At 42.9% G+C, this 25,935-nt stretch overlaps 1 protein-coding gene across 2 annotated transcripts in view; it reads left to right on the top strand.

Annotated features, from left to right (window-relative positions):
- Positions 1–4,141: 4,141 nt before the first annotated feature.
- pcdh17 (protocadherin 17) overlaps positions 4,142–25,935 on the top strand; it is a 61,741-nt gene continuing 39,947 nt past the window's right edge. For both annotated transcript variants that reach the window (XM_069659633.1, XM_069659625.1), the window contains exons 1-2: positions 4,142–4,826; positions 5,595–8,390. In XM_069659633.1, coding sequence (XP_069515734.1) covers positions 5,895–8,390 — 2,496 coding nt within the window. In that variant the 5' untranslated portion in view covers positions 4,142–4,826; positions 5,595–5,894. The remainder of the gene's footprint in view (positions 4,827–5,594; positions 8,391–25,935) is intronic.

The following is a 25,935-nucleotide window of genomic DNA, read 5'->3' as shown; positions in this document are numbered from 1 at the left end:
TCATCAGCAGCATCAACAAGGTCAATATAGTCATCATCATCATCATGAATATCCTATTCAACATCAACAATATCCTCAATGTCATCATCACCAAGAGCATCAATATCATTAAGTGCAGAGGTGTTCATGAAAGAGCTGGGTCTTTAGCTTCTTCTTAAAGGTCAAAGGACTGAATGAGTAGCTCGTTCCACCAGCGGGGGACTACAGAGGAGAAGAGTCTAGTTAGCGACTTAGGGCGCTGTATTTCCTGGTATAGATCATTAAAGAAAGCGCTTGTGTTTCAAGATCTCTTTTTTCATTCTTCACACTTATTTGGCCTTTCGTGTGCACAATCAAGCGCAACACCATAAATGGCTGTGTGAAAATGTGTGAGCACATTAAGTATAGGTATCAACACTTAAATCAAGTGTTTGGACAAACTCTAAACTGCTGCTTTTCCACTCTCTGCAAGTGTTGCGAGTAAACATTAATCTACTATGGCTGAACAAACAAAGAAAAGATCGATGACTACAGATACAACTTCAAAAATAAGTGAAAATCCAAAGAAAAAGAAACAAATTGGACGCTCAGATGAAGGCAAACAGTCTAAAAAGGAAAGCGACCGTCAGCGAGGAAAATCAAGAGTTACAACCAGAGCCAACCGTGGACATCACACATGCAACACCGTTTATCGCCATTAGGTACCGCCAAAGAGAACGAAACTGAGATCTTCGAGATTATCACTTTAAAAGAGCAGGACTTGACCCACAGTGTTTTACAGTCAATGCAGATGGTTTAGGGTCGGCTGTGGCTAAGAGAGAGTAGCTTGTCCCCTAATGGGAAGGTTGGTGAACTACTGAATACTGAACCCTGAATTGTGTGTGAATGTGAGCAATGACTAGCTGATTAGTGACCTTGCTGGCACTACATCAGTGTATGAATGTGTGTATGAAAGGGTGAGTCCTGACATATATATAGATATAGAATAACTAAAAAAACTAAAAAGCAAGGAGACACAAGAAATAAGTGTCGAAGAGTCCATCGTACAAACAGCAGCAGAACAGATCCAAATAAACGAGTAACAGAGTGAAAAAGAGCAACTGAAATGTAACTTTATCTTAGTGCAGTAGGGTTGCAATTTAGTGTAATTTTATGGTTCTGGCATTAAATTATTGGGAACTATATCTTCAACAGTCTCGCTGAGGCATTAACACACACAGTCTCTGGGTTCAAATCCAGGGTAAACTAACTCTAAGTGAAGCGTGTCATATGGGGGTCACCTGTAGGAAAAGGATTAATATGAATAGCTCAGACTGCTTATAAAAGGTGCTGTAACTAATGTAAACTATAGAGGGCTTATGACTTTAAAGAATGTTCGAGGTACTTCTTCTTAAAACTATAATCAGTGCTGCAGTCACAGCTTCATTCGATCATATGCAAAGACAAAAAGTTATAGTCTTACAGCTGAACCGGGGTGAAGTGAGGTAAACAATAAGACGCCCCCCCTCCAACAAAGCAAACAGTTGTGAAGAAGAGGTGAGGCTCCGATTCAGACGGCAACATGGGAAAAATGTATGTGGGAGACAAACAACAGGCAGGCAGAAAGCAGCGGTGAAAGAGGTGACAGTTTGCTCCCGGAAAATCTCTCCATGTGTAAAAAGTCAGCTCTGATTTTTCTCTGACAGAGGTAGCGGAGAAAAAGCTTACACTCAGACTCCACACGGTCCATCTTCATGGTTTAAATTCCTCTATGTTAGGAGTGTGAAACACATTTTTTATTGCTCAAGGGAAGAAGAAGAAGAAGAGAAATCAGAGCGAGCGAGAGAGGGAGGAAAAGAGAATTAGAAGAAGCGGTTAAATAGTGCAGGCAGGAAGAGGCCTTCTCTCTCTCTCTCTTATTACCACCTGAAGAAAGGCCATCGCCATTAGATTGAAATTTAATTTACGAAATTGTGTTTTAATGCAGCTGTTCACCAGCAGCCCATTGCAAATACGCTTTCTGTCAGTGCATTTCCTGAGGGCCATTTAATTGGGCTAATGAAGAAAGCTGCTAATGGCTGGGTTTATCTCTGGCGGCACTGGTGACATTTCATCAAGGCAGGTGATTTTCCAGGCGTTGTTTAAACTCCGAGTGTAGCATTTTGTAGTCGGAGAGGAAAAAGCAGTAAACATGTTATTTGGGCAAATCATGAAACCTTTTGGCAGGAACAATGTGGTCTCGAGGAAAATGAATAAATCAACTTTTTCAAGAGCAGATGAATTGTTTCCCACACATGCTGCGAATCACATTTCTTAAACATCTGGCTCGGTACGACTTCAGCATTTCTTCCCAGATTCTATAATTTCGGGAATGCTTACAAAGACCTGAAGACATCAAAAGCAGGTGCACGCACAGGGGACAAAGCGTGCATCACACTTGAATAGACACACAGACACCACACACACACAGGCTGCATGCAGATAGAGGCAGTGATGTGACATTTACCTTCATCAGTTATCAACATCTTGACATTAGTACATCAAACCTGCTGTGTAATAATGAGCTCCGGTGACCGTCCGGCCAACCAATGCTTCTGACACTCTTGTCATTCCCTCCTGTCAGAGATAAAGGTCAGCGAGAAAGTCAAAGAGGTCGAGACCCATGTTTATACATGGATCGACTACGAGATTATACTGAACAAAGCTGACATGTTGAAATAGCAATACCAAATGAAGGGCATGGTCCAAGTCGAACAAAGCTGCAGCTGTACGACAACAGTCAAATCAAGTTATGACAAAACGGCCCTGAGGCCTTGATGTGATATTTCTATGGATGCGTCTGGGTTATGATATATTATTAAATCATAAATATATGGGTGGCTCAGTGATGGACAGGCATTGCTAACTGTTTGCATGCTATCTTTTCACATTTACACAATGCATGAGCTACCGTTTGAGGGCTTCAGTTAGAGCTTATCTTCACTACTGACAAATCTGTTGAATACTGTCTCAGGTAATTGTGGTACAAAAGACACATTACAGTTTCCTAAAGTCCAATTTGATATCTTCAAATTCCTTGTTTCTGTCTTCAAATTCCTTGCTTTGTCTAAAAAGCAGTCGAAAACACAAAGGCAGCGGATTAACAATCACACAAGACAAAGAAACGCACAACCGAGAAGCTAGTAGTCGATAATATTTGGCTTGTTTGCTTGAAAAATTACTTGAGCAATTAATCGATCCGCAAAATTGTTGCGCGCTCATTTCTTGTCTGTGTACTTTCTTTCATGTCAGTGCTGGAAAATAACTTCTAAATTGGCTGTTTCCTAAAAAGACAATAAAGTTAAAATGAAAGTTTTGAAGCTTTAATTGTGAACGTCTAATACTGAAAATGACAATAGGGTTTCGTTGTCACGTTAAATACCTGCTGAACTCATCAAGTCATTTTCTATCATATAATTCACAGGTATTTCACAGTTTTAATTACAAAATGTTTGACGCAATTATTGCTGCATGTGGCACCACAGACCTGCATGCCAATGAGGGATAGCTTCATGGATGCTGGCAGGGGTACAGGGATTATTTCAGCTATGAAACTTTATAATTTGGGTTTGAAAACAAGTCTCTACGGTAAAAGTTGGCTTACACTTTCTGCATGTAGAATGATAATGACAACTAGAGGGATTTAAGATACATAAAACACAAACAATCCAATCATTTATAACTCTGAAATTATATCCTTAGATTACTTTTGAGTTGTTTTACGCTAGACTGAACACTGTCTCTTCTCTGAATACATATTTCAAATTAAAAGGTGTAAAGCCTGAAATTCAGTTGATTCTAATGAATTCATTTCCACTAAATTTAAAACTCTTTGTCTGTTTTTGATTCATGACCTAACTGAAATTTCAAACCGCTGAAGCCATGCCCCCCAACACTTCTCCTGGCAAGGCTGTCCAACGCACCGTTTCCTCTATTGTAAACAACAATGAACTGTGATATTTGAAAAAACACAGATGCACCACCGGTGAACTACGAGCCACCAATCATTTGTAGTCTGTACCCGAAGCGGCTTTTGAATCCCTCCTCTTCTTCCCACCTCTTCAAATTCATTGGCTGCCGGAGGAGTAGCGACAATGTTTAATGCACCATGCGGTGTCCGGAGTTCAGTCAGTGAGAGGAAGCGTTCAATGTGCTTAGGACTGTTTTACGTGCGGGAAATACTAAATAACGACAGTGCGTATATATTGAAGCAAACCAGCCCTCTTTTTTCCTGACAGCTACGGGGAGACTTGTGGCAGAATGCGGGGTTGTTGCTGACCACCTCCTCAGCAGCTGTCTCTCTTTCTATCTCTCCGTATGTGTGGACTTTGACGGGGGACGCGGACAAGGACAAAATGCCACAACGGGAATCAGCCTGTGAGCGCTGTTTCGGACCGGGAGAAAAACCACTCACCGCCTTTTAAAAGAAAAATATCCAACTTTGGATCTACCTTACTACACATCTAGATTTCCCCTCTCCTTCCTCTTGTTCTTCGAACAGTTTTCATTCCTGATGAACGGTGACTCACTGCAGGCAGAAGGCGAGCCGCTGCATCCTAATCAGACAGCGGAGAGGACTTCAGCTCATTGACATTACAGTCATACTTTTCTGGAGCACTTTTTTTTTATTTCCACTGCGCTGCACTGTAGCCTGCGCGTGCATCGGAGGCTTGTGGCTTTTCCCCCTTGCACACAGAGGAGGAAAGAGGATACGGGTGGTACCTATACTGAAGTGGCGAGGGGGATGAAACTCTCCTTGAACCCTGCTGGAACTGACTATTTTCATTTTTACACGTACATTTTCTGGACTATTTCAGCAGTTTATTTTGGTAAGTTCACGTTTTGTCATTAATCTTCCTAAGGTCTTATCTTTAATTTCTCTGTCTGTTGCTCATTTCCAAACGATTATTTCACAACCATCCCTATGCATGCGGATGCAACAGCTTCTCCCTAGGACCGTTGAATCTTGCAGCGAGAGAGAGATAGAGAGAGAGACAGAGAGCATCAGTGGGGAGAATTACACGGCTGTGCTGAGATGTTGGCAGCTCATTTCCGAATTTTTATAAGGCTCATTGTGAATATCCGGATTATGCGGATTTGTTAATGCGTGTAAGAGGCTCATTTTATACACACTTATTTAAATAGCCGCCACAATAGGCCATCTTCAGTTGTTCGCCTGCAGTGTTACCATATAATTAAAGTTGCCCTATTACAGTTTCATCAACATTCTCATTTTGTGTGAATGGGCCATTATCGCGCCAGGGTCAGGTCCTGCATTCCACATTTTGAGATAGATTAAAAACTGCATTCTGAATCGTGTGCTTTAAATAGTGCATGTAGTAAATAAGCTACAAGAGGAATCATTATATCCATGAGAATCAGGGCTGCGCCGAGTGTCTTCCCAAGGTTAACTAATTGACAAGCTTCCCCCATAATTGTGGAGATGAATTACACATGAGCCCTGTTTCATTTTTGGCTCAGCGGTAGATCTGATGTCTTACTGGCAGACTGTCTCGTGTAGCTTCTATTTTTATTTGGGTGACTAATTGACACAGACATTATAACAAATATATCTTTTTTTCTGTTTTCCTTCTTAGGTGGTATGAGTGAACTCTTACAATGACTATTCTGTTCGGAGACTGGATCGCGATTATTGCTCAGATGAGTCTGGGCGCTCAGCTGAATATAAATTAGGTGTTCAGCACCACAGATTGCTGGAAGAGGAAGAGGGAGACAGAGCAAAGACAATCCACAAAGACAAATGCCAAGGCCTCACATGATGAACAGAACTCTTTATTTGATCCTGAATAATAGAAATACCAAATTTGATCAAGATATCAACAGGTCAAAGGAGGCATAAACACTACGCAGATAAACGCAGCTTTTACGGAGTGGGGATGTATCTTTCTATTTTCTTTTTCCTTCTCCTATGGGCTCAAGCCCTGACATTGAAAAACTTGAATTACTCTGTCCCGGAGGAACAGGGTCCGGGGACAGTGATTGGGAACATTGCCAAAGATGCCAGACTTGGACTGGAACAGAGTGGGCAGGGAGGACAGGGTAAGAAAGCCAACTTCAGAGTGCTGGAGAACTCGGCTCCGCATCTCATCGACGTAGACCCCCAAAGCGGATTGTTGTACACCAAGCAGCGCATCGACAGGGAAACATTGTGTAAGCGAAACCCCAAGTGCCAGCTCTCCATGGAGGTGTTTGCCAATGACAAGGAGATCTGCATGATCAAAATAGATATTCAGGACATTAACGACAACTCCCCCACTTTCCCCTCGGATCAGATTGATATTGATATTTCTGAAAATGCCGTGCCAGGGACACGCTTTCCCCTGACCAGTGCGCATGACCCAGATGCAGGAGAAAACGGACTGAAAACCTATCAAATAACACGCGATGACTACAATCTCTTCTCCTTGGAGGTAAAATCCCGTGGGGACGGGACCAAATTTCCAGAATTAGTTATTCAAAGACCGTTGGACCGAGAAGAACGAAGCCACCACACTCTTATTTTGTCAGCCACTGATGGGGGAGAATATCCTAGGTCAGGTACCATGCAGATAAATGTAAAAGTTATTGATTCTAATGATAACAGCCCTGTGTTTGATCAGCCCTCGTATGTTGTCGAAATTCCTGAAAATTCTCCTCCTGGTAAAGTCCTGATTGATTTAAATGCTACCGATCCTGATGAGGGCAACAATGGACAAGTAGTCTATTCTTTTAGTGGCTATGCCCCAGAGAGAATCCGGGAGCTTTTCTCCATAGATTCCAGGACAGGGGTCATAAAGATTCAGGGCGAAATTGACTATGAAGAGAGCCCTGTTATTGAGATTGACATCCAGGCAAAGGATCTAGGTCCCAATCCAATCCCAGGCCACTGTAAAGTCACTGTAAAAGTGCTTGACAGGAATGATAACTGGCCATCTATAGGCTTTGTGTCAGTGAGACAGGGAGCCATCAGCGAGGCAGCACCTCCAGGCACTGTCATTGCTCTGGTCCGTGTCACAGACAAGGACTCTGGCAGGAATGGGCAGCTTCAGTGCAGAGTGCTGGGTAATGTCCCTTTTAAACTTGAGGAGAACTATGATAACTTCTATACAGTGGTGACAGACAGGCCCTTGGACAGAGAGGTGCAGGATGAGTACAATGTCACCATTGTGGCCAAAGACAACGGAATCCCTCCTCTCAATTCCACAAAATCCTTCACCGTAAAGATTCTGGATGAGAATGATAATGTTCCTCGCTTTACCAAGTCAGTTTACCTTCTTCAGATACCTGAGAACAACATTCCTGGGGAGTACCTAGGTTCGGTTCTGGCACATGACCCAGACCTCGGCCAGAATGGCACAGTGTACTACAGCATAGTTAACTCCAATGTGAGTGGGGGTGATGTCAACACCTATGTTAATGTGAACGCTGCTAATGGAGCCATCTATGCGGTGAGATCTTTTAACTATGAGCAAATTAAGTACTTTGACTTTAAGGTTCTTGCTAAAGATAACGGATCGCCACACCTGGAGAGCAACGCTACAGTGCGCATCAGTGTTCTGGATGTCAATGATAACATCCCTGTCATAGTTCTGCCCCTACTCCTAAACGACACGGCTGAAATCCATGTGCCACGTAATGTTGGCGTTGGCTACATTGTCACCACAGTGAGGGCGGTGGATAATGACTATGGTGAAAGTGGGAGGCTCACCTATGAGATCTCAGATGGCAATGAGGAGCACCTCTTTGAGATTGATCCGGTGACAGGGGAGGTGCGAACAGCCCACCCATTCTGGGACGATGTGAACCCTATTGTGGAGTTGATCATCCGAGTTGCCGACCATGGCAAGCCAACTCTCACCGCTGCCGCCAGGCTCATTATCAAGGCTTCCGATGGACGTCCTCCTGATGGACTGCCACGCACAAAGGACAATCAGAACTGGGACATGTCCCTCCCTCTCATTGTAACTCTAAGTATCATATCCATCATGCTTCTGGCTGCTATGGTGACCATAGCAATCAAGTGCAAGCGGGAAAACAAGGAGATCCGTACCTATAATTGTCGCATTGCAGAGTACTCGCACCCTCAACTGGGAAAAGGCAAGAAGAAGAAGATTAACAAGAACGACATCATGCTGGTGCAGAGCGAGGTGGAGGAGCGGGATGCCATGAATGTGATGAATGTGGTAAGCAGCCCTTCCTTGGCCACCTCTCCCATGTACTTTGACTACCAGACACGCCTGCCACTCAGCTCACCAAGGTCAGAGGTCATGTACCTAAAGCCCACTGCCAATAACCTCAGCGTGCCCCAAGGCCACGTGGGATGCCACACCAGCTTCACAGGCCCAGTCACCAGCACTACAGACACACCTACTAACCGCATGTCCATCATACAGGTAAGAGAAATTGCACTCTTCTCCTTCACTGTACTGCCACCATTTTCACGTCACAACACTCAGAGAGCTCCCATTTTCTATATCAACCTTTCAGCCTTGTTTTGTAAAATAAAAGAAAGAGAAGATAAGGACAGACAGAAGCAGAGAGGCCCAGAAGCACAGAGAGAAAAGAGGGGAGGGGAGGGAGGGAGGGCTGAGCATTAGAAGGATTAAACAGTCATTCCGGTATTCTCATAGAACAGAGCCAGTGACATCAACACAAATCAGTTGTGCTTGAAATATGTCACGACAGGCTTTTGAAATCCGTTTTCATGTAGAAATTTTTCATTAATAACTCTATCACTGTCATTTCTTTCCTGTGGAATAAAGGGTTTAGACTATGCCTGAGTCATGAGCAGGTATAAGTATTTTTTAAGGCCAATTCCATTTAAAGAGCCCAATTATCCAACACATATTTGCACGTCCAAATCTCATGACTAGAATTCTTTTTAAACAAATGTACTTGAATATTATTTTAATGTACCTGTCCACAGTAAAAGCTACAGCTATAATGTCATAATACAAGTGTATTTACTCCAAACAGTGACAGATGTTTCTGTTCTGTTTTAACACAACGACAGTCTTCAAGTTCTACATCTAGTTGCGGTTGATTCTAGCTAGCGATTTAAATTCCTAGAGATTAGCACATTGTACTTATTTTCACAGCTACTTTATACGTCTTTGTGTTGAGTACTTTGGTGTATAAGCCTCTAACCTGATAACTTCTCTATGTCTTTGGCCTTAAGCCCATTAAAAGTCTGTCGTGTCAGACGAGGATTAAGACTGCTTTAGACAGCGGTATGTAACAGTGGGGATAATGGCCAGTTGTAGCAAAATTAATCCTTTGTCTGATGTTTACCGCTTTCAAGGCCCTAATATAATTTGATAGGAAGAATAATGGCTTTTCAGTCAGCTTCATTATACCTTCTGTCTTTGGGCTTACTCCCTGGCACAATTGGAGAAAGTCATTCTTTCCAGTTACATCCTGATGGACTGTAACTATTAGCCTCTAAATTAGGCTCTCTGCTGTCTTTTCAATCCCACCGCTTGCACTGGACGTGGATGTGACGATGACTGTGATCAGATGTGACGTGTTCCCACCAGGGAGGAAGGCCACTGCCTGTTGTTCCCACTCACTGTCTCAGCCTTGCTTCTATTATGAGCCAGCTGCATAGGGCAAGGGTCAGCACAAAGACCGTTAAGGTTTCCCAATCAGAGGGACAGAATAATTGCCGGCCCATTCCGCGGTCTGTTTCTCTGCTAATGTAGTGATGATGAATTAGACTGTTTGAGGCTGTTGCACACCAATTTTGTGCACTTACTATTCTCTCTCACTCCAGACTTTCAAAGGGAAAACAAGCAAAAGCAGCAACAACACATTCCTTAGTGTCTTGTTTACAGAGGGTCCCCTCGACGCATCAGGCGTGCAGGGTGCTCTATTGTATTATTCAACAGAAACCTGTGTAGAGGGAGATGGCCTGAGGCATTAAGTTTCTTCAGAAGCTGTACAGGAGCGTATCATTTTCCTCCCTCCTCTCAGCTTCTGCCTCCTCTCTCTGACTGTGTGGACAGTAAGTAACCTGAGTCAGAGGAGAGTGGCTATGGGAAAAATGTCAGGAAACAAAGACAGAATTCCCCTTCCATCGATCCCAAGGCCTCTCAGCCCATCTGTCACTACGGTTGCCACGGTAGGAGAGGCTAAATAGGAAAAATAAATAAAGAGATGGATAAAGCGTGAGACCATACCGCCTGCTCAGTCAGTTTCACAAGGGCACCTTAGTTCTGCTCTCTTCATCCGCACATAGTGGGACTACTGTAGCTTCCTGCAACTCCCAGTCTCTCTTCACAGTGCTGCTGGCCTCTAATGATGTTTTATAGTGGTGCACTGGCAGACAGGCAGGGCTTGGTCTCTTGCTGGGAGAAGGGAATAATATGAACATATCAGCAGAGCTCTGCTGGCCTTATCATTGTCACCACCGTGCCAGCATCCGGCCCGGTGGAGAGCTTCATTTCATTTCTAAAGAGAATTCCTGGGATAAGGAGATGGATGATACGTAATGATGCCTAATTCCGCTTAAGGCGTTGAAGGGAATTACTTAGTGTGGAATCAAGGTTAAAACCAATCTGCTGCAAAATTCCTCAATGCTCAGGAAGAAGGGATTGCAGTAATTCGCTCCAAAGAGTGAGCCTGTGCCTACTCTGTCTTGAATATGTTTTAGGATTTTGTCCGGCATAATGTTTGGCTGCAGCTGCTGTGCCAGGCTGTGGCCCACTGACTGGCTCGTAAGTTTCTCTGTTGCTCTCTGACTAGTTTTTCCTCCAAGCTGCCCTCATTGTTACCAAACATGCAAAGACTCCCGTGCCATTACTTTTTAATTGGCCCATAATTTATCATATTGATTTGTTTTGATAAGTTTTGAGTGTTGTAATTTGATTCACTATGAAACTCTAATTAAAAAGAACCCTGTCTCGATGGGAGAGCAGCCATGTTAATAAGGTGCAGGTGGTACAGAGGCAAAGGGGGGGGGGGAGTCTGGAAGGCTGGAGAGGCTGCCTTTAGGTGGCGGCATTCTGCCTTGTGTTGGGTGGCATTGAAATGAGGGTGTCAAGGAGAAAAGGGGCGCCTGCCTCTGCTGACTTGACATTGTCACTTGTCACTTGGTAAAGAGGCTCCTACTGCTCTAATGGAAAATGTCAGGCATGCATACGTTATACACACATACAATATGGAATATTCTCTCTGGAATTGCCTGCATGGCAATATTTGGTTACAGCTATTGTCAATGACAATCACTTAATTTACCAAGCAGACAGTGAATCCCTGATATCTTAAATTTGCCCTCACTTTAACTGCATATAAATTAACATAATAATAAATCATGGTCTCTGAATAGATTCTAGAAATGACGGGCAGCCATAAACCTATTGGGCGCTTTTAAAGGATGCTGGAAAAAAAGCATTTAAGATGTGTGTCTGTGATCATTTAGGAGCGTGTATGAAATGTAGGAGATAAAATGCTCGCCGCTCTGATCTGTTTAGGTTGAGCATATGCATTCAAACAATGTAGCTGCAGCAGATGTTGAAAGTGAATGCTTCCAGGAATGGTCTTACTCTGCATAATTTAGAGAGATTGTGTGTGTGTGTGTGTGTGGGTGTAACGTCATTGTGTATTCCAGGCATGTGATTTAAGCCTTTAGCTGGCAGGCTCCGTGACAGAGCCCCTCTCTTTTTATGAGCGGGACAATCTTGCATTTGTCCGAACCTTGAAACACCCTTCCTCCAAGAAATGCACACACACACACACGCACACACACACACACACACACTGGTGCACACAAACACAGGGATGCACATGTAACCAGGCTTTGGCTGTTTTTAAGGATCCTACAGAAAAAGTCTTATCAAAGCCTCCGCTGTATATTGTATTGAAATTGCTCCCACACTTCAGTGGCCACAGAGGCAATGAATTGAAAAGCGCTCTTTATTTCATTTCTCTGCCTCTCCCTTCATCTTTAGATAACTGCTTTCCTCTGGAGCTTTCTATGGAATGAATTTGGTAAACCTGTATGTACCGAAGCCCACTCCCAGACAGGATATAGCAGCTCAGCAACACGACGCACAAACAGTCATTTATAGGAATGAGGGACAGCTCAGGAAGCCATCTGTAATTTGTGTATTTTTGTCCCCCTGTCGAGCTCTTCTGGGCCACTTGGCCAGATTTGTTTTATTTGAGCTCGCCAGTACATTAAAAAAAAATAATCAGCCCGCCTCGGGGTGTATCATCATATTTCCTCAAATAAACCTGCTGCTACTGTACATAACACTACACGCTGGAATTCTGAATTATTAATAGGCAGTTTTATTTTTTCTTCATCTCCCTCAAGTTCATATGATAGAAGTGAGAGGAAGTGCAGTCAGACCACAGAACACAGCTCTGGGGAAGAACAGTAAATTATGTTATCTCTACATAACCAAAATACCCCGAATGTTGTCATTAAGTGTTTGGTTTATTAGCCGCATTCGCTTGTGTTCCATTCTGCGGAGGTGCTCGTTGCAACACAGATGCATGTCTGGGAGCTGTTGCAGAAGTGTAACGCACAGCACGAAAACAGCAGCTATATTTGCATCCTCTTTCATTAATAAATCATAGCGTTTAACAAATCAGAGGATGTCACGATAAACATCAGAGGTCTCTGGCTACAGATTTGTTAACACTGGGGGGGGCAGAACACAGGCTAAGTGGGAAACAGAAGCCACTTAAATTCCAATATAAGCAGAATTTGATTTTTCATTGACTTCTCCTGATTCAGTTTGCAATGAGCGCAATGAGTCGAGATGACTGTAGCAATCTCCCAATGCAGTAATGACTTTTTTTAGAAAGAGACTGAAAATCTGCTGGTAAGAAGCACAACCATGTCTTTGTCTTTTATCCGCACTTTTAATGTTTTCTTTGGCCGCCGTTTCCAAGAAACACTTCTAACGGACCCCAACTTAAAATTCTTCAAAGACCTACACAATTAATAGTTCATTTGGAGATGCATACTACCCAGAAAACTTTGTTTAAGATTGGAGAGGGATGTGGAAGCAAATGTTTTATTCATTGCAAGTTCTCTAAATTCCAAGTAACCCTGCTAAATAATTAAATATAAATGTAGGCGCCTTACTCTGCCCAAAACTAGGCACGGGTCTTCCTGTAACTTAATACATACTCCAGTAGGATTTAACTAAAGACAGAAATAGGCTGATATAAATAGATGGAATAATAGACAATTTTGAACGTCTACACTATATCGGTCTTCTTGGTCAGCCACTAGGAATCCTCTCAGCCAGCTGCGGTGCATTCATGTGGACACAGCGTTTCCCGAGCTGCATAATTGCATAATTTTATCTGACCTCCTGACCCGACCATGCAGTGCAACAAAGGAATTTAGTTGTTTTTTTTGTCAAGTGCAGAGAAAGAGACGGGATATGAGGACACAAGTTGACCTCTGTGATAGCCAGAAATGGCCGGACACATTAAACCAATTTGCGTGGTCCAACAGGAAGCAGTGTACTGGAGATGGCATGGGCACGATAATAGGACTGTGGATTGTCAGGAGACACTCACACTGGAGTTATTGTGTGTTTGCGTGCACGAGTGTGTTTGTGAGAAAAGAGCAGTGCATGGTCAGATCTTCTCTGACTAATTCACCAAATGTGGAGCTTGATAGTATCATGGATGTTGTCGTGATATTTTGTTGAGTAGCAATTGTTTGGATTGGTTTTCTTTCCATTAGTGGTTTCAGATCAAGTCCTATCAGACTTCATACTTACCTTTCTTTTCCCTTCCCAATACTGATTCCAATAAATATACTTGTATATTGGCTGATGGTTTACCCCCTCTAATCCATTGCTACCATTGTTGTAGAGCCTGGCTCAGCACACTGAAGGAGTCCTCATCTAAAAATCAACTAAGCACCAACAGACAATCTAAGCTAATGTTAGCATCAGCTCTTCTTGCAGCCTCTCCTGACCTCCTGTAGCTGCTGAAGAGCATCCGAGAAACCCTCGTTTTTAGAATAAAACTGCTTTAATTTGGATTTTTTCCGGTTTTATTTATCCGAACTTGAAGTAGAGCCTTAGAATAGGAACATGAAAACCCTGATTACTGACATTTAGCTATATTTAACTAATATTACTCTCTTCCCACTCGTCCCAGTGTTGTTGTTTGTTACCTTTGCACTAGTTGCTAGTTGCAGCCATTATATTTGCATCTTAGGCTTTATCAGAGGCCTTTCTGATACAGGTATCATGGGAACAACTCTTGTTGCAACAAGGCTACTAAGAGCATGACTTTTATTTTCATTCATTTGTGTCATTTGTGTTTGTTGTTGCATGGCAGTGGGTCTTGTTTTCCTGACCCTGCTGATACTACAAGTTTACCGTAAAACTTGGCATTGCAAGTGCAAGCACGCACCAGGCGGATCTGTGCGTTTACCTTACTGCAATGTGTTTCTTTTTAATATAAATCCTCGAACACATGCTTTTCTATAGAGGTAAAAGAAGAGATCTGAGCATGCCCCCTGTAGAATTTGAAACATTTACCGCGGTGCTGCTGGAATTGTGCTTGAATTACTTGCGCTCAAGAAGCCAAACCTAGCATCAACCGAGGTCACAAAGAGAAGAAAACAAAACATAACCTTCCCAGTGGAGGAATCTAAGACTCAGCTGTCAGGTGTCTGCGTGTGTGTGTGTGTGTGTACGACGTGCACATGCACACATGCACCTGAGCTACCTCCAGCTGTGCTCTGAAGCACCAGTCTTGCTGGTTCTCTCAGATTGGAATGGGCTCCCCTGTAGTGGCCGCCTGCCCCCTGAGGGCTCTTAGATCCCTCCTGGGGTCTTTAGACTTTAACGCTCTGAGCAGCGGGGTGCTTGAGCCGCAGCGATAGATGAGTGTATGTCGGACTGACCTGGCAGTAATGTACGTCGAGATGCACAGCGCACAGAAGGCCACATAGGCGTACACGGCGTGGCGATGTATGCTTTGAACTGCCAGCAGCTGGGTCTCCTCGCTGTAAATCAAACTCTCTCAAAGTCAAACAAAGTGGAACCCGTTCCGCTGTGTCTTGGCGCGCGTCCAACCTGAGAGAGCTTTTTATTTCTGCCACATCTTCCTTCACTTTGCCCCCTAGGCATGTGCTGTAGAAACAACACGTAGCTCGAAGAATGAGTTATGTGAATCTGTTCTCACCTTCTATCTCATTAGTCTAAGAGAAATGATTTATCCCGCTCTCCCCTGGATCTCTCTCTCCTTGTCCTTGCCTTCCACAGTTCAGCACTTCTTCAGCCTCATCAGTAATGTGATGAATTGATTGGAGGGATATACCATGAGCACCATCTCATTTGCTTTAATTTCACCTAACTACATGTCAAAACAAGCTGCTATAAAACTCCCTCTTCCCCCTTATACAACCACTGGAGCACGTTACATCCTGGCGATTTGCTTTTGCAATTTGAGGAGTATTTTCCTGAACAGTGTAATCCTGCCAGTGTATTGTTGTTGTTTGCATGCGTTCGGAGAAGATCTGACACTCGAATAGGAGCGTCTCCTCTGCTCCTGCTTATATCTGAGGCACAGTTTGAAATCTGACTCCCATGTCTGAAGCCCTGTGTGCGTCTGAGGGGAATTGACAGCCGCTGTGTTTTGCAGAGGTTGTTGCGTGTTTTGTGGCAACAGAGGCGAAGCGAGCCGGCCCTCTCAGATGTTATTGCCTAAACAAAAGGTCGGCTAAGTGGTGGCGGTGGGCAGACAAGAGTTGTCACCGAACGTTTGACTGCGCCTGCTCTTCAGGGTTGCAGTGGACTACACTGAGTGTTAATGGCGTATTGAAAATTGTGTATTTCGGCTTCATCTTTTGCCATTGTGCGACACAGATGTACTCAATTGGCCCCTCACTGGGTTTGTGTCTTACAGAGAAATCTTTTTGGGGCCTTTAGCATTCAGATCAATTGCTGGTTTGCTGCGTTTCTTATTGATTTTTACTCTGTTTGGTACTGAAATACTGTATTTCATTATCCATCGCTCTGAGCATTGCTTAGTAAAAAAAAAAAAAAAGAGGGAGAGAATTTGTGCTCGCTCTCTCTCCCTCCCTTCCCCTCGCTCGCTCGCTCTTCCTTTTTCGGATTCCCTTCCTTTCTCTCCGCTCTTGTCATCTCAGATAAGCGTTGCAATTGCTCATGTTACTGACGACCCAAGCCAAATTCATAATGATGAGATTATCTTGTCAACAGTGCAGAGTGTATATGTCTGCCGTATTGATCCCCGCACAGTCTTAATAAATGAAGTACCGCGATGGAAGCGTTGGCTCAATGATAACTCCGAACACATCTTGCTATTTATACACTCTCAACACTGCTGAGATGATGAATGGAACTTGTGTATTATGCCCTTCTCCTTCTCTTTTTCCCTTTTCCTCTTCACCTCTCCGCCTCTCTCCGCTCCTACACTTCCAGATTGATGGGGTAATACAGCCCCCCCCCCCCCCCCCCCCCCCCTCTCTCCCCACACATTGTTTGAAATACGTCCTCTTTGAGGTCACGTTGACATGCTGAGTCGATGTACTCCCAGGTGGAGAGAGACATGGGTGCTGCTGCGGGACGAACCAATCAGATAGACTACAGGGGAGAGGGAAAAAAACAAAAAAAAGATCCCAGCAGCGCCGGAGCTCGGGCCTGTGTGTGCCTTTAAAGGTTTCAAGGGGAAGTTATCTGTGTATTTGAAGAGAAGGTCAGCAGGGTTTAGAGCTTGAGATTATGTGCGATTGTTTCTTCCGTGGGCTAGCTGATTAATGCTAAAGCTGCTCTGACAGATTCTTAATGCACAATAGACGCACTTAAAAGAGACTGAGAGGAAGTGGCGTCCGACTCTTTGACAACAGAGCATTATGCTAAAGCCTTTCCTGTCAGGTTTCAACCAGGTGCACGGACAGTATCCTTCCTGTCTTCCTCTCCTCCTTTCCTCGGCCCCTCCCCTGCTCAAAATCCTCTGACCCAATACATATACAGTAGATAGGTCACCTTGAAGTGAAATTAGACATAGTCCATCTGCTGTGGGTGTGTGTGGGGAGAGAGAGAGAGAGAGAGAGAGAGGGAGAGGGAGAACGCAGCTGTGTGTGCGTGTGTGTGTGCACTTGTGCATGTGTTGATATTAGACATATGTGTGCATGCTTCCTCTGTGTCTGTTTGTGTGTTTTCTTTTTATCTGCGTCTGGCCTCGGTTCTGGGCTTTGGGGAAATATCTACAATCCTTTCATCCACGGAACGGCTCTTCCTACATCAACTCAAATGGAATAATTTCTGTTTTTTAATGTTTTTGTTCACAAGCTCGCGGCTTCTGTCTTGTTAAGTCGCACACCAGAGCACATTTAGTGGATGGTTTGTTTCTAGAGTGAATTATAAAACGCTTGTTTCTTTCGTCAGATTTGATTCTAATACTGGATAAGAGGGCTTAATAATAATATCAGTTGGAAGGCGTAGTAAATATGTGTGCTTTTAGCAGCCTGAAAACAGGTCGACTCGGTTGCATTGTTCGTCTGCAAGGCTGCCAGCGCTCATATTTTATAGTGTCTTTAAAATCAATCCTTCACTGTGTACTGTTTTGTTTGCTTACTGTTTGTTCTTATTTAGACGGCACTCCAAACACGGAAGGATACAGATTTTTGTGTACTTCATGTTAGCTTCACAGTTCCTGATAGCCTTGTTTTTTGCACTTTGTAAGGTCATATTGATCATTTCAGCGGTAATTTTTTAAATAGTTTTATAAATATCTACATCAGAAGAAAATATTGTAGACACTGTGCTTCTCTTTAAACTGAATTTGGTAAACAAGCACGTTTCCTTTCTTGCCGAGGGTTACATGAGAGAGTAAACCACTTTCTACCACTCTGTACAGTTATAGCTCGCAGTGGGTTAGCATAGCTTAGCATGAAGACTGGAAACCGGCAGAAACGGGTAGCCTTCCCCATCCAAAGCTAACAAAGTCCACCTTTAAAAGTCCCCATTTGATTTATTTCAATCTTGTTTGGTTAACCACAACATGTAAAAATGACATTTTTAAAATAACGTTGTTTGATGTGAGACATGTACCAAACTATTTCCTGGAAATATCAGTGATTTCCTGGAGTCTGGTTGGTATTAAGTGAGCTGAGACTAGAACAGTATCTAGTTGGGGCAGCTGTGGCTCAGTGGAAGGTGAAATCGGAAGGTCGGGGGTTTGATTCCTGACTGCTACAGCCACATGTCGAAGTGTCCTTGGGCAAGACACTGAACCCCACATCCCCAGCGGGTACGAATGGGCATTGTTCCCGATTGTAGATTGGCACTTTTTTAATCAGTGTGTGATTAGAGACTTTATGCAGCGACGGCTGAAAGACGGCTACAGCGCCCGTGAAACATTCCAACGGGTTGCCGTAGTGATAGAAATCTCATGTCACTAAGCAACGATTTGTAACTCTTACAGGTGCTACTTCTGTTTCTTGCGATAACCGAAAACTAGCAGGTATCTTTAACACATACACCAATAATTCATACAACTACTAAAGGTAGAATCAAATATAAGCAGAATGGCGTATTATCACCTGCTTACACTCTGACGTTTCACTGACTACGGCAGAGCAGTCTTTCTCCAGTAGTGGTCAGCTGGGCTACAACGTCAGGAAGTGCGCAAAGTGGAACTTTTTTATTTTTGAATGCCGTCTTTTTGACCGTTGCAGCGTAAAGTCCCTAATGTGAGTGTGAACGGGTGAATGTGACATGTAGTGTAAAAACTAGAAAAGCACTACAGTCCATTTACCATTTAGTAATCATCCCAACTTTCTCCAAGAAAGAAAGCAAACAAGTGTATTCACCAAATTATGATCAGGGTTTCTTTAAAGTGTTTGTAGGCTTCATGCTGACTAATCAGACGACATCTGTGCTTATTCTTATACATGATAACATCCATGCATCCATGTCTGAAATGTCGATAGCAGGTTACTTCTGCACCAGCCTTGGATTTTTGGGCTGCGTTGGCTTTGGATTAATGAGGGTGACGCAAGGTCAGTGCTGACTCAACGCTTCACTTAACGGCCAAGCTGTTGTAACTATTGATGAGACAGTACAGAATGATTAGTGGCTAACCGAGATCACATTCTGCACCTTCTCCTCTTTCTTTATACTGCTTTCCTCACAGTTTCAGCGGCGGGTAAATAATTTAACATGAAGTTAAATCCTCTGTCTTCCGTTCCCCTTTACCCTCTTCTTAAAAGCTGACATATTTTTCCTTCATCAATAATCATGAGACTGATCCCAGCTGTAAGCTTACCACACCAGCTGGTTTAAATGTGTCTACAGAAAGTGTCTCAAGTAGAGAGTGAAAACAACACTGCTATTTTAGGACTGCTGGCTAACTGCTGCGTTAGGGCTTTTTGTGTGTCGGAATAAATATCTATGCCAAAAGCAACATTTATCACTTACTCCTGGGGCTCAGCTGCCACAGATGTGGATTGTGTTGATATGAGTACAAACACGGCGTCTTGTGTCGCCCCTCCTCTACAGAGCGGAAGACTTTTCTCTGAGCTGGCTTCAGAGACGGCTGCCGAGGCTGAGTTGGCGGCGGAATTGTTGTCAGTGTTGCTGTATTTATAAAAGACAGTGCTGGTAGGAGCTGCAGACATACTGAAGCAATATTGCAGAAGATAATTGCAGATGTAACGGGGAAGAAAGATTAAAATGACAAGTGTTTCTTGCCCTTTTCAACTGGAGACCATCAAAGACTTTTTCGCTTGTTTTAAATGGAGATGGGGTCGCAACCTGTTCCAGTCAGACTCTTTTTGTCTGCTGCATTTTGATTTCAATGCATTTTCATTTCATGTCCGGGTCCTATTTAATGATTTTTATGTCTAGTGTTGTGTTGACTGCCAACGCCACCAGACTGCCTCATTATATTGCACTGCACACAGGTGCGACTGCACCTCATAATAATGACTCATATACACACATACACACACTATTTCTCAGTTATCACTTTATACATATGTTTTTACAATTAAAAATACACGTGCTGTCTCACCCTGCAATCCACAACTGACAATTATGTATTCTTAGGTCTTGTTACTCACTACATTTCAGTAAAGTAAGATTTACATTTAAATAAATGTCTGTTAAGTCACTATCTATCGCCGAATGAGGTACCACAATGGTGATTGAGCCTATGGCCCACTGATGAAAGCCTTTGCTTTTGCAGTATTACAGACTGGGTGCCTGGTGCAACTTTCACAGAAAAAATCCCAAGCGGCGCCCAGTTAGTGACGCGTTTTCCATCAGCGGAGAAGGTAGGCGGAGCTAAGCGGCTGCTGTTCCGCTCACTGCAAGTGTTGCGAGTAAACAGTAATCTACTATAGCTGAACAAACAAAGAAAAGATCGATGACTACAGATACAACTTCAAAAATAAGTGAAAATCCAAAGTAAAAGAAGCAAATTGGAAGCTCAGATGAAGGCAAACAGTCTAAAAAGGAAAGCGACCGTCAGCGAGGAAAATCAAGAGTTACAACAGGAGCCAACCTTGGACAATTACCGTTTATCGCCAAAGGTGACGCCGAAGCAAACGCAACTGAAATCTTCGAGACTAGACTTTTAAGTATTAAGTATTTAAAAATATAACACTAATTAAAAGTTAGCTCATGGATATGAAAGTTACAGCCTAAAACTCCTCATTATGGTTGGTAGTTGGCCAGAAATTCCATTGTCGCCCCTTCAGCTAGCTATAGCAAGTATAAAGTGAACCTCCTCAGGTCACTACTCAAAATAAATAAATAAAAACTTACCTTAAAAAATTACATTAAAAAAAGTTGTGTATGGGGAAATACAACACCCTTCAAACAAACATCAAACCGTTGGACGGCTCAAAGTTAGTGAGACAATGTTCTTTTTTTAAACAGTTTGTGAATTGTCACATATAACCAGCAGACCATTTGCGCTCTTTCCCCATCTGGGTGAAAATCTGTTCAATCTGCTCTTCCTTTTTTTTTGTAAAGATGGAAAACAATGAGTCTTTCATTCCTTCACAAAGGTACGGGTTCCTTGACTGAATTCATTTGATTTCTAAGCACAGTTGCATCGTAAAATGGGTCACTCGGTTTTATCCACTTCCATTTAGCAGGGAGAAAAAAAAAGATGCTGCCAGTTTGCTGTAGTGTAGAGCCTCGGTTGTGTGTTTCCAATGTGGCAGCTTATTGTAATCTTTCCCTGAGGGGATGTTGGTCAACATCATAACACTTTATGGGTAATATCCTTTTTAGTTAGATAAGGGTGATTCATTCAATAATAGCTTAATCGTCCCATTAATAAATCAATTACATGCCGGGGCTCTAAAAAAAAAACATGATATATTTTTATGTAATTTGTGGTAAACAGATTATTCTGTGTCACTATATTCCTGTTAAGACAAGCGTTCTGAGCTGTATGTGGATGCAGGATTTCAGTTTAGCCCATCATTTCATTTTCCATGCATCATAAAAAAGGCTAGACTGTAAGAACCCGAGCACCTGTAATGGTATACCTGTGTGTGTGCGTGTGTGTGTAAATGAGAGAGAAAAACAAGTTCAAGGATACGCACTCTCTCAGGAGGTTTGCATGTTATTATTTTCTACGTGAGTTGATTCTCAAGATGATAATGACAGGCTTAAGGACAGACTTTAACAACGCTTTGTTGACCATCTCTCAGGCGCCGGCTCTGTTTATCCCTCAGAGTCTTCTTTTCATGCTCCTTAAAAGTAATTTTGTGTAAAAAAAAAAAAAAATTAAATGACAAACATTATTACCAAGGATGAATGTGCCGCACAAAAGTGGCTCTTAGAAATATGAAAAGAAAGCACAAGGATGGACTCTGTTACAGCTGTTGCTCTTAAAGGCATATTCACATGTATATGGAAGATGTCTTCAGGATGAGACCACAGTAGGTGTTTGTAGACAGAAGAGAAAATTATATCCACACTGGCTTGGGCTCGTCCTCAAAAGGAATAATAAAGCAGCAGTAACCGCACAGTTTGAAGGAAATCAGCTTTGAAGTTGTGTTTTTGTCTCATCTCTCTTGATGAGAAGACGCGGGCACGACCCCTTCAGCTCCTCCTCTTGCCTCCGCACCCCTTCTTTAGCTTTTTCCCTTCACCTATTGATGATTTCAATCACCTCCTCACTGTGTGCTTAGATTAACAAGTGAAAAACACTGTGATTTGCATGCCACTCTCTCTCTATATGAAGTGAATTTGTTGAGGCTGAGTATGATTTTAAAAAAGTTGCGCCATGGAGACGACTTCCTTCTTTCCACTGAGCCACTAATAGGCATCTCTAATGACACTGTATGGTCAACCAAAATAATAGGCAATCAATGTGAGTGGTCCCATATTAATTATGAATATTGTTTCTTTGCTGGTGAGCGGTGAATATGCAAGAGGAGAGGTCATGCTGTTTATGGAACTGTATATAAAAGGCTCCAAAGTGCTACTTAGCCCTATTTAATGAAGGAAAAAAGCACTATTTCTCACCAAATGAGCAGAAACACTGAAAAAAAGGGATGCAGTTCCGTCATGAATTATGAATAATGGCAAACCGTGATTAGCACGACGAGACGATTGAGTTGGATTTTAGCCGCCTGAGTCCCAAGCTTCAAAATAAAACGGCAATTTGTACCAAAGCTCTACAGTAGTGCTTTAAAAAAAAAAAAGAAATATCACACACAATATTTCAAGGAAAGTGTCGACTGTAAGACGTGCACATGTGGGCGACTGCATTCAGCTCGAGTTGTATTAGATTTGTGGCACTGGAGTCGAGTTCAGCACAATTAGAGAAAAGATGGAGAGGGGAGACTGTCCGTGAGCGAGATACTTTAAATGACTGATCACCGGGTGGGACAAATAATCGATATCCTCTGAAACAGTCTGTAGTAATATGTTATCCTACACCGGCACTAATTTCACAGCATGTTTTCCGGCTTTGCTGAAGTATTCCCTGCCAATATTTGTGAAATATTCCTCGAGTTCAATGTCAGCAGTTCATAAACAAAACTGAAACCTTTTCATGATGCCAGAAAAGGATGCAGAGTTTGTGCGTCAAGCCTATTCGCGGTAGTTTTTACACTTCTTCATATCAAACAGACTCAGAGCTTAAGTCACACGGATGTCAGCTCAATCATTCATGTGGCGGTTATGTCAGCGCACATAAACAGCGTGTTACAGCAGGATTCAACACTGTTTATGCAGGTTACTCACTGTAGCAAGTCATTCGGCACAAAATCCTGCTGCAGAGTCTTTTTTATCTTCTGCTGGAGTCTGAGCAGAAAAGAGCATTCGAGTCAGGCAAGAGTGCAACTGGACTTTGGACCTCCCAGATACCAAGCAACAGGAGATTATGCATCTTGCATCTCAACATATTCGGATAATGAGGGCAGTAACGCTACAAAAAAGTCACGGTTGAATATGCAACAATGCTTTGTGGTCAGGCCTCAGTATAAGCCCCAGCTGGGAATAAAAGCCATGAATTTCTTTTAGTTTATATTGAAAAAACAATAACGCCGGCCAAAAATCCTGCTGTCAACAGAATAAAAAAGGGGTCGACTGTAAGATCTCCAGCAGAAACGAGCAGAACTACGGCAGGACAGTAGAAGCTGTGTGGTTCAGATGAATAACCCAACAGGTTTGGTGCGAATGGTCCCTGGCCGGGAAATCACTTCAATTCAAAACCCCTCGTCCTCTTATAAACTTTATCCAGAGGTTTGCTCGGCATGCATACTCATTTTCAGCTGTGACCCATGTCAAATATACAAAAGCACTTGGAATATGCCAATTTCTGACCTTTGTCTGCAACACCGCTCACCAGTACACCTCAGAATTATACAAGTGGTTGTGTTTGAGGGTGGTGGAAGCAGGAGCAGAATATTACAGAGCTCATTTTTTAGTGTTAGGAGGACATCAATACACCATTTTTATACCAGTTTTACAACATTATGATCTTAAAATTAGATCACCATAGGATATTTTACAATTGGTGTACAAATTATAAACCAAAACCTGTCTAAAGAAATGGATGACAGCTCCCTAAAAGTAAAGCCAAAACCTCTCCTCTCAAACACGGTTTCTGTCGTAACAGTTAGTTCTTATCACGATGATTTACGTCCAAGTGTTCATTTTTCTGATGAGTTTAGTTTTGATGAGTTATTTGATGCTGTCAAAAGGATGATTGACAGCTCTGTTGACAAATATCTGTTCCGGATGAGCGTAGAGTAGCGGAGGAACGGTGAGAGGAAACGGAACTAAAACAATCACTACAGTCATTGAAGTTTCCATATCTGTGAACGTTAACTTCAGACCAACACAAAGGAGCTGTTCTGCTGTTAAATATGCTTATTATCTTTTTCCTGTAATTTAAGTGTGTGTTTTGGTTTGCGGAAGTGGCTACGGACTGCGCAATTCTGCCTCCAAGATGGCAGGGCCTACCACTAGGGCTATTTTGGCTCCAGTTTTGTATAATGAGAGCAGATGTCCATCTTCATATACAATCATTGGTGCAGACACAAATGATCAAACAGCTGTCACATACAGTATAAACCAATGGAAAAGTCCATCTGCGGCACACTATACTACGAGTATTGCATTAAAAAGGCCTTATTTAATGTCCAAACCATCCATAAAATCCAAAGTATTGTCAAATATGTAGCGTATCTTTCAAATTCCTATATATGATTAAGTCTTGTCACTTAGAGAGGTGTCCCTCTGGCCCGATAAGACCTCAATGTGGTTAAAGTCTCCGTTTAATGACATCAGCGGCACTTCCTTGCTTGTCTGAAAGTCATTTGAACCGGACCTTTAGTAAGTTATTTGGAAGATAGTGGATATTTAGCAGGCAGTCGACTGTGATGGCTTTAAGTTCACTTAAGCCCCATGATTGATTGGTCTGTTATCTGCAGGAAGATGTATAGGACCAGCTAATTAGATTTGATCACTTACAATTGCTCCTCGGCCACTCGGTAATCAATGCAGTCTAATTATTGTCTAGTTCCTCCACCCCTTTTTCCTTACTTCCTTTATCAGTGTCTCACTTTGCCAGTTTGATCTCCTCTTCCTCTGTTTTCGTCTTTTATTTCCTGCATCTCTCTCCACCAGTGTGTTTTCTTTCCTCTTAGCTCCATTTCAATCTGTTTTATCCTTTCCCCCCATTCTTCCCATTTGGCTGCTGCTGAGCTGCTTTGACAGTTTTCCAAGAGGAATAAACTAGAGTTCCCTTGTTGGAAACGTTCCTCACAAACACACACAGATTAACACACATTCATGCACACAATAGAGACATACAGTAGTACATCAAATTAAAAACAGCCATCCAGATCTGCATGAAGAAACACATACACACACACACGCATACACACAGCTTGAGCACTATGTGTGTTTTAGGAAGACAGTAAAGGACAAATACATGTATCATACCTAGCAGGGTAGGTAGGGTGGGGAGGGGTATACTCTCTTTCCTGTGAATAAAAGAGAGGTGTCCAATGATGTGTGAAAGAGAAGCTGCAATTTGTCCTCTTTCACCACCCTTACCTTAGATATCAAACACACAGGTACACACAAACACAGCCCGGTAGAAATGAACAGCGTCCCAAAATGCACCAACAAGGCCCGAGAATAGAAACGCACTCCAATATTCTCGTCCCATTTGTCTCAATCGGCCGGCTGTCTGCTCGGTCAGTCTTAGGGTCTCAGTGGGAATACAGAACAGAGTGCAGCTTTTTACACTTACTCAGCCTCACCGTACTCAGCGTCTCTCTGACCTTTGTGGCCTTGCTGCACTGGACTAGATGCAACACATCATTCACAGTACAATCCAACAACATGCGTCTGCAATTCACAGCCACGCCACCGATCAAACTGAGCTGATATCTAGACCAGTGGTTCTCAACTGGTCCCGCCTCAGGACCCACCACCACCTCCTTGCGAC

This window comes from Semicossyphus pulcher, unplaced genomic scaffold (assembly GCF_022749685.1).
Source record: "Semicossyphus pulcher isolate SPU_LCO1_2020_fin unplaced genomic scaffold, fSemPul1.0.p SCAF_1, whole genome shotgun sequence".
NCBI lineage: Eukaryota > Metazoa > Chordata > Actinopteri > Labriformes > Labridae > Semicossyphus > Semicossyphus pulcher.
The sequence above is the reverse complement of the archived record's forward strand: the minus strand, read 5'-3'. Positions and strand labels throughout refer to the sequence as shown.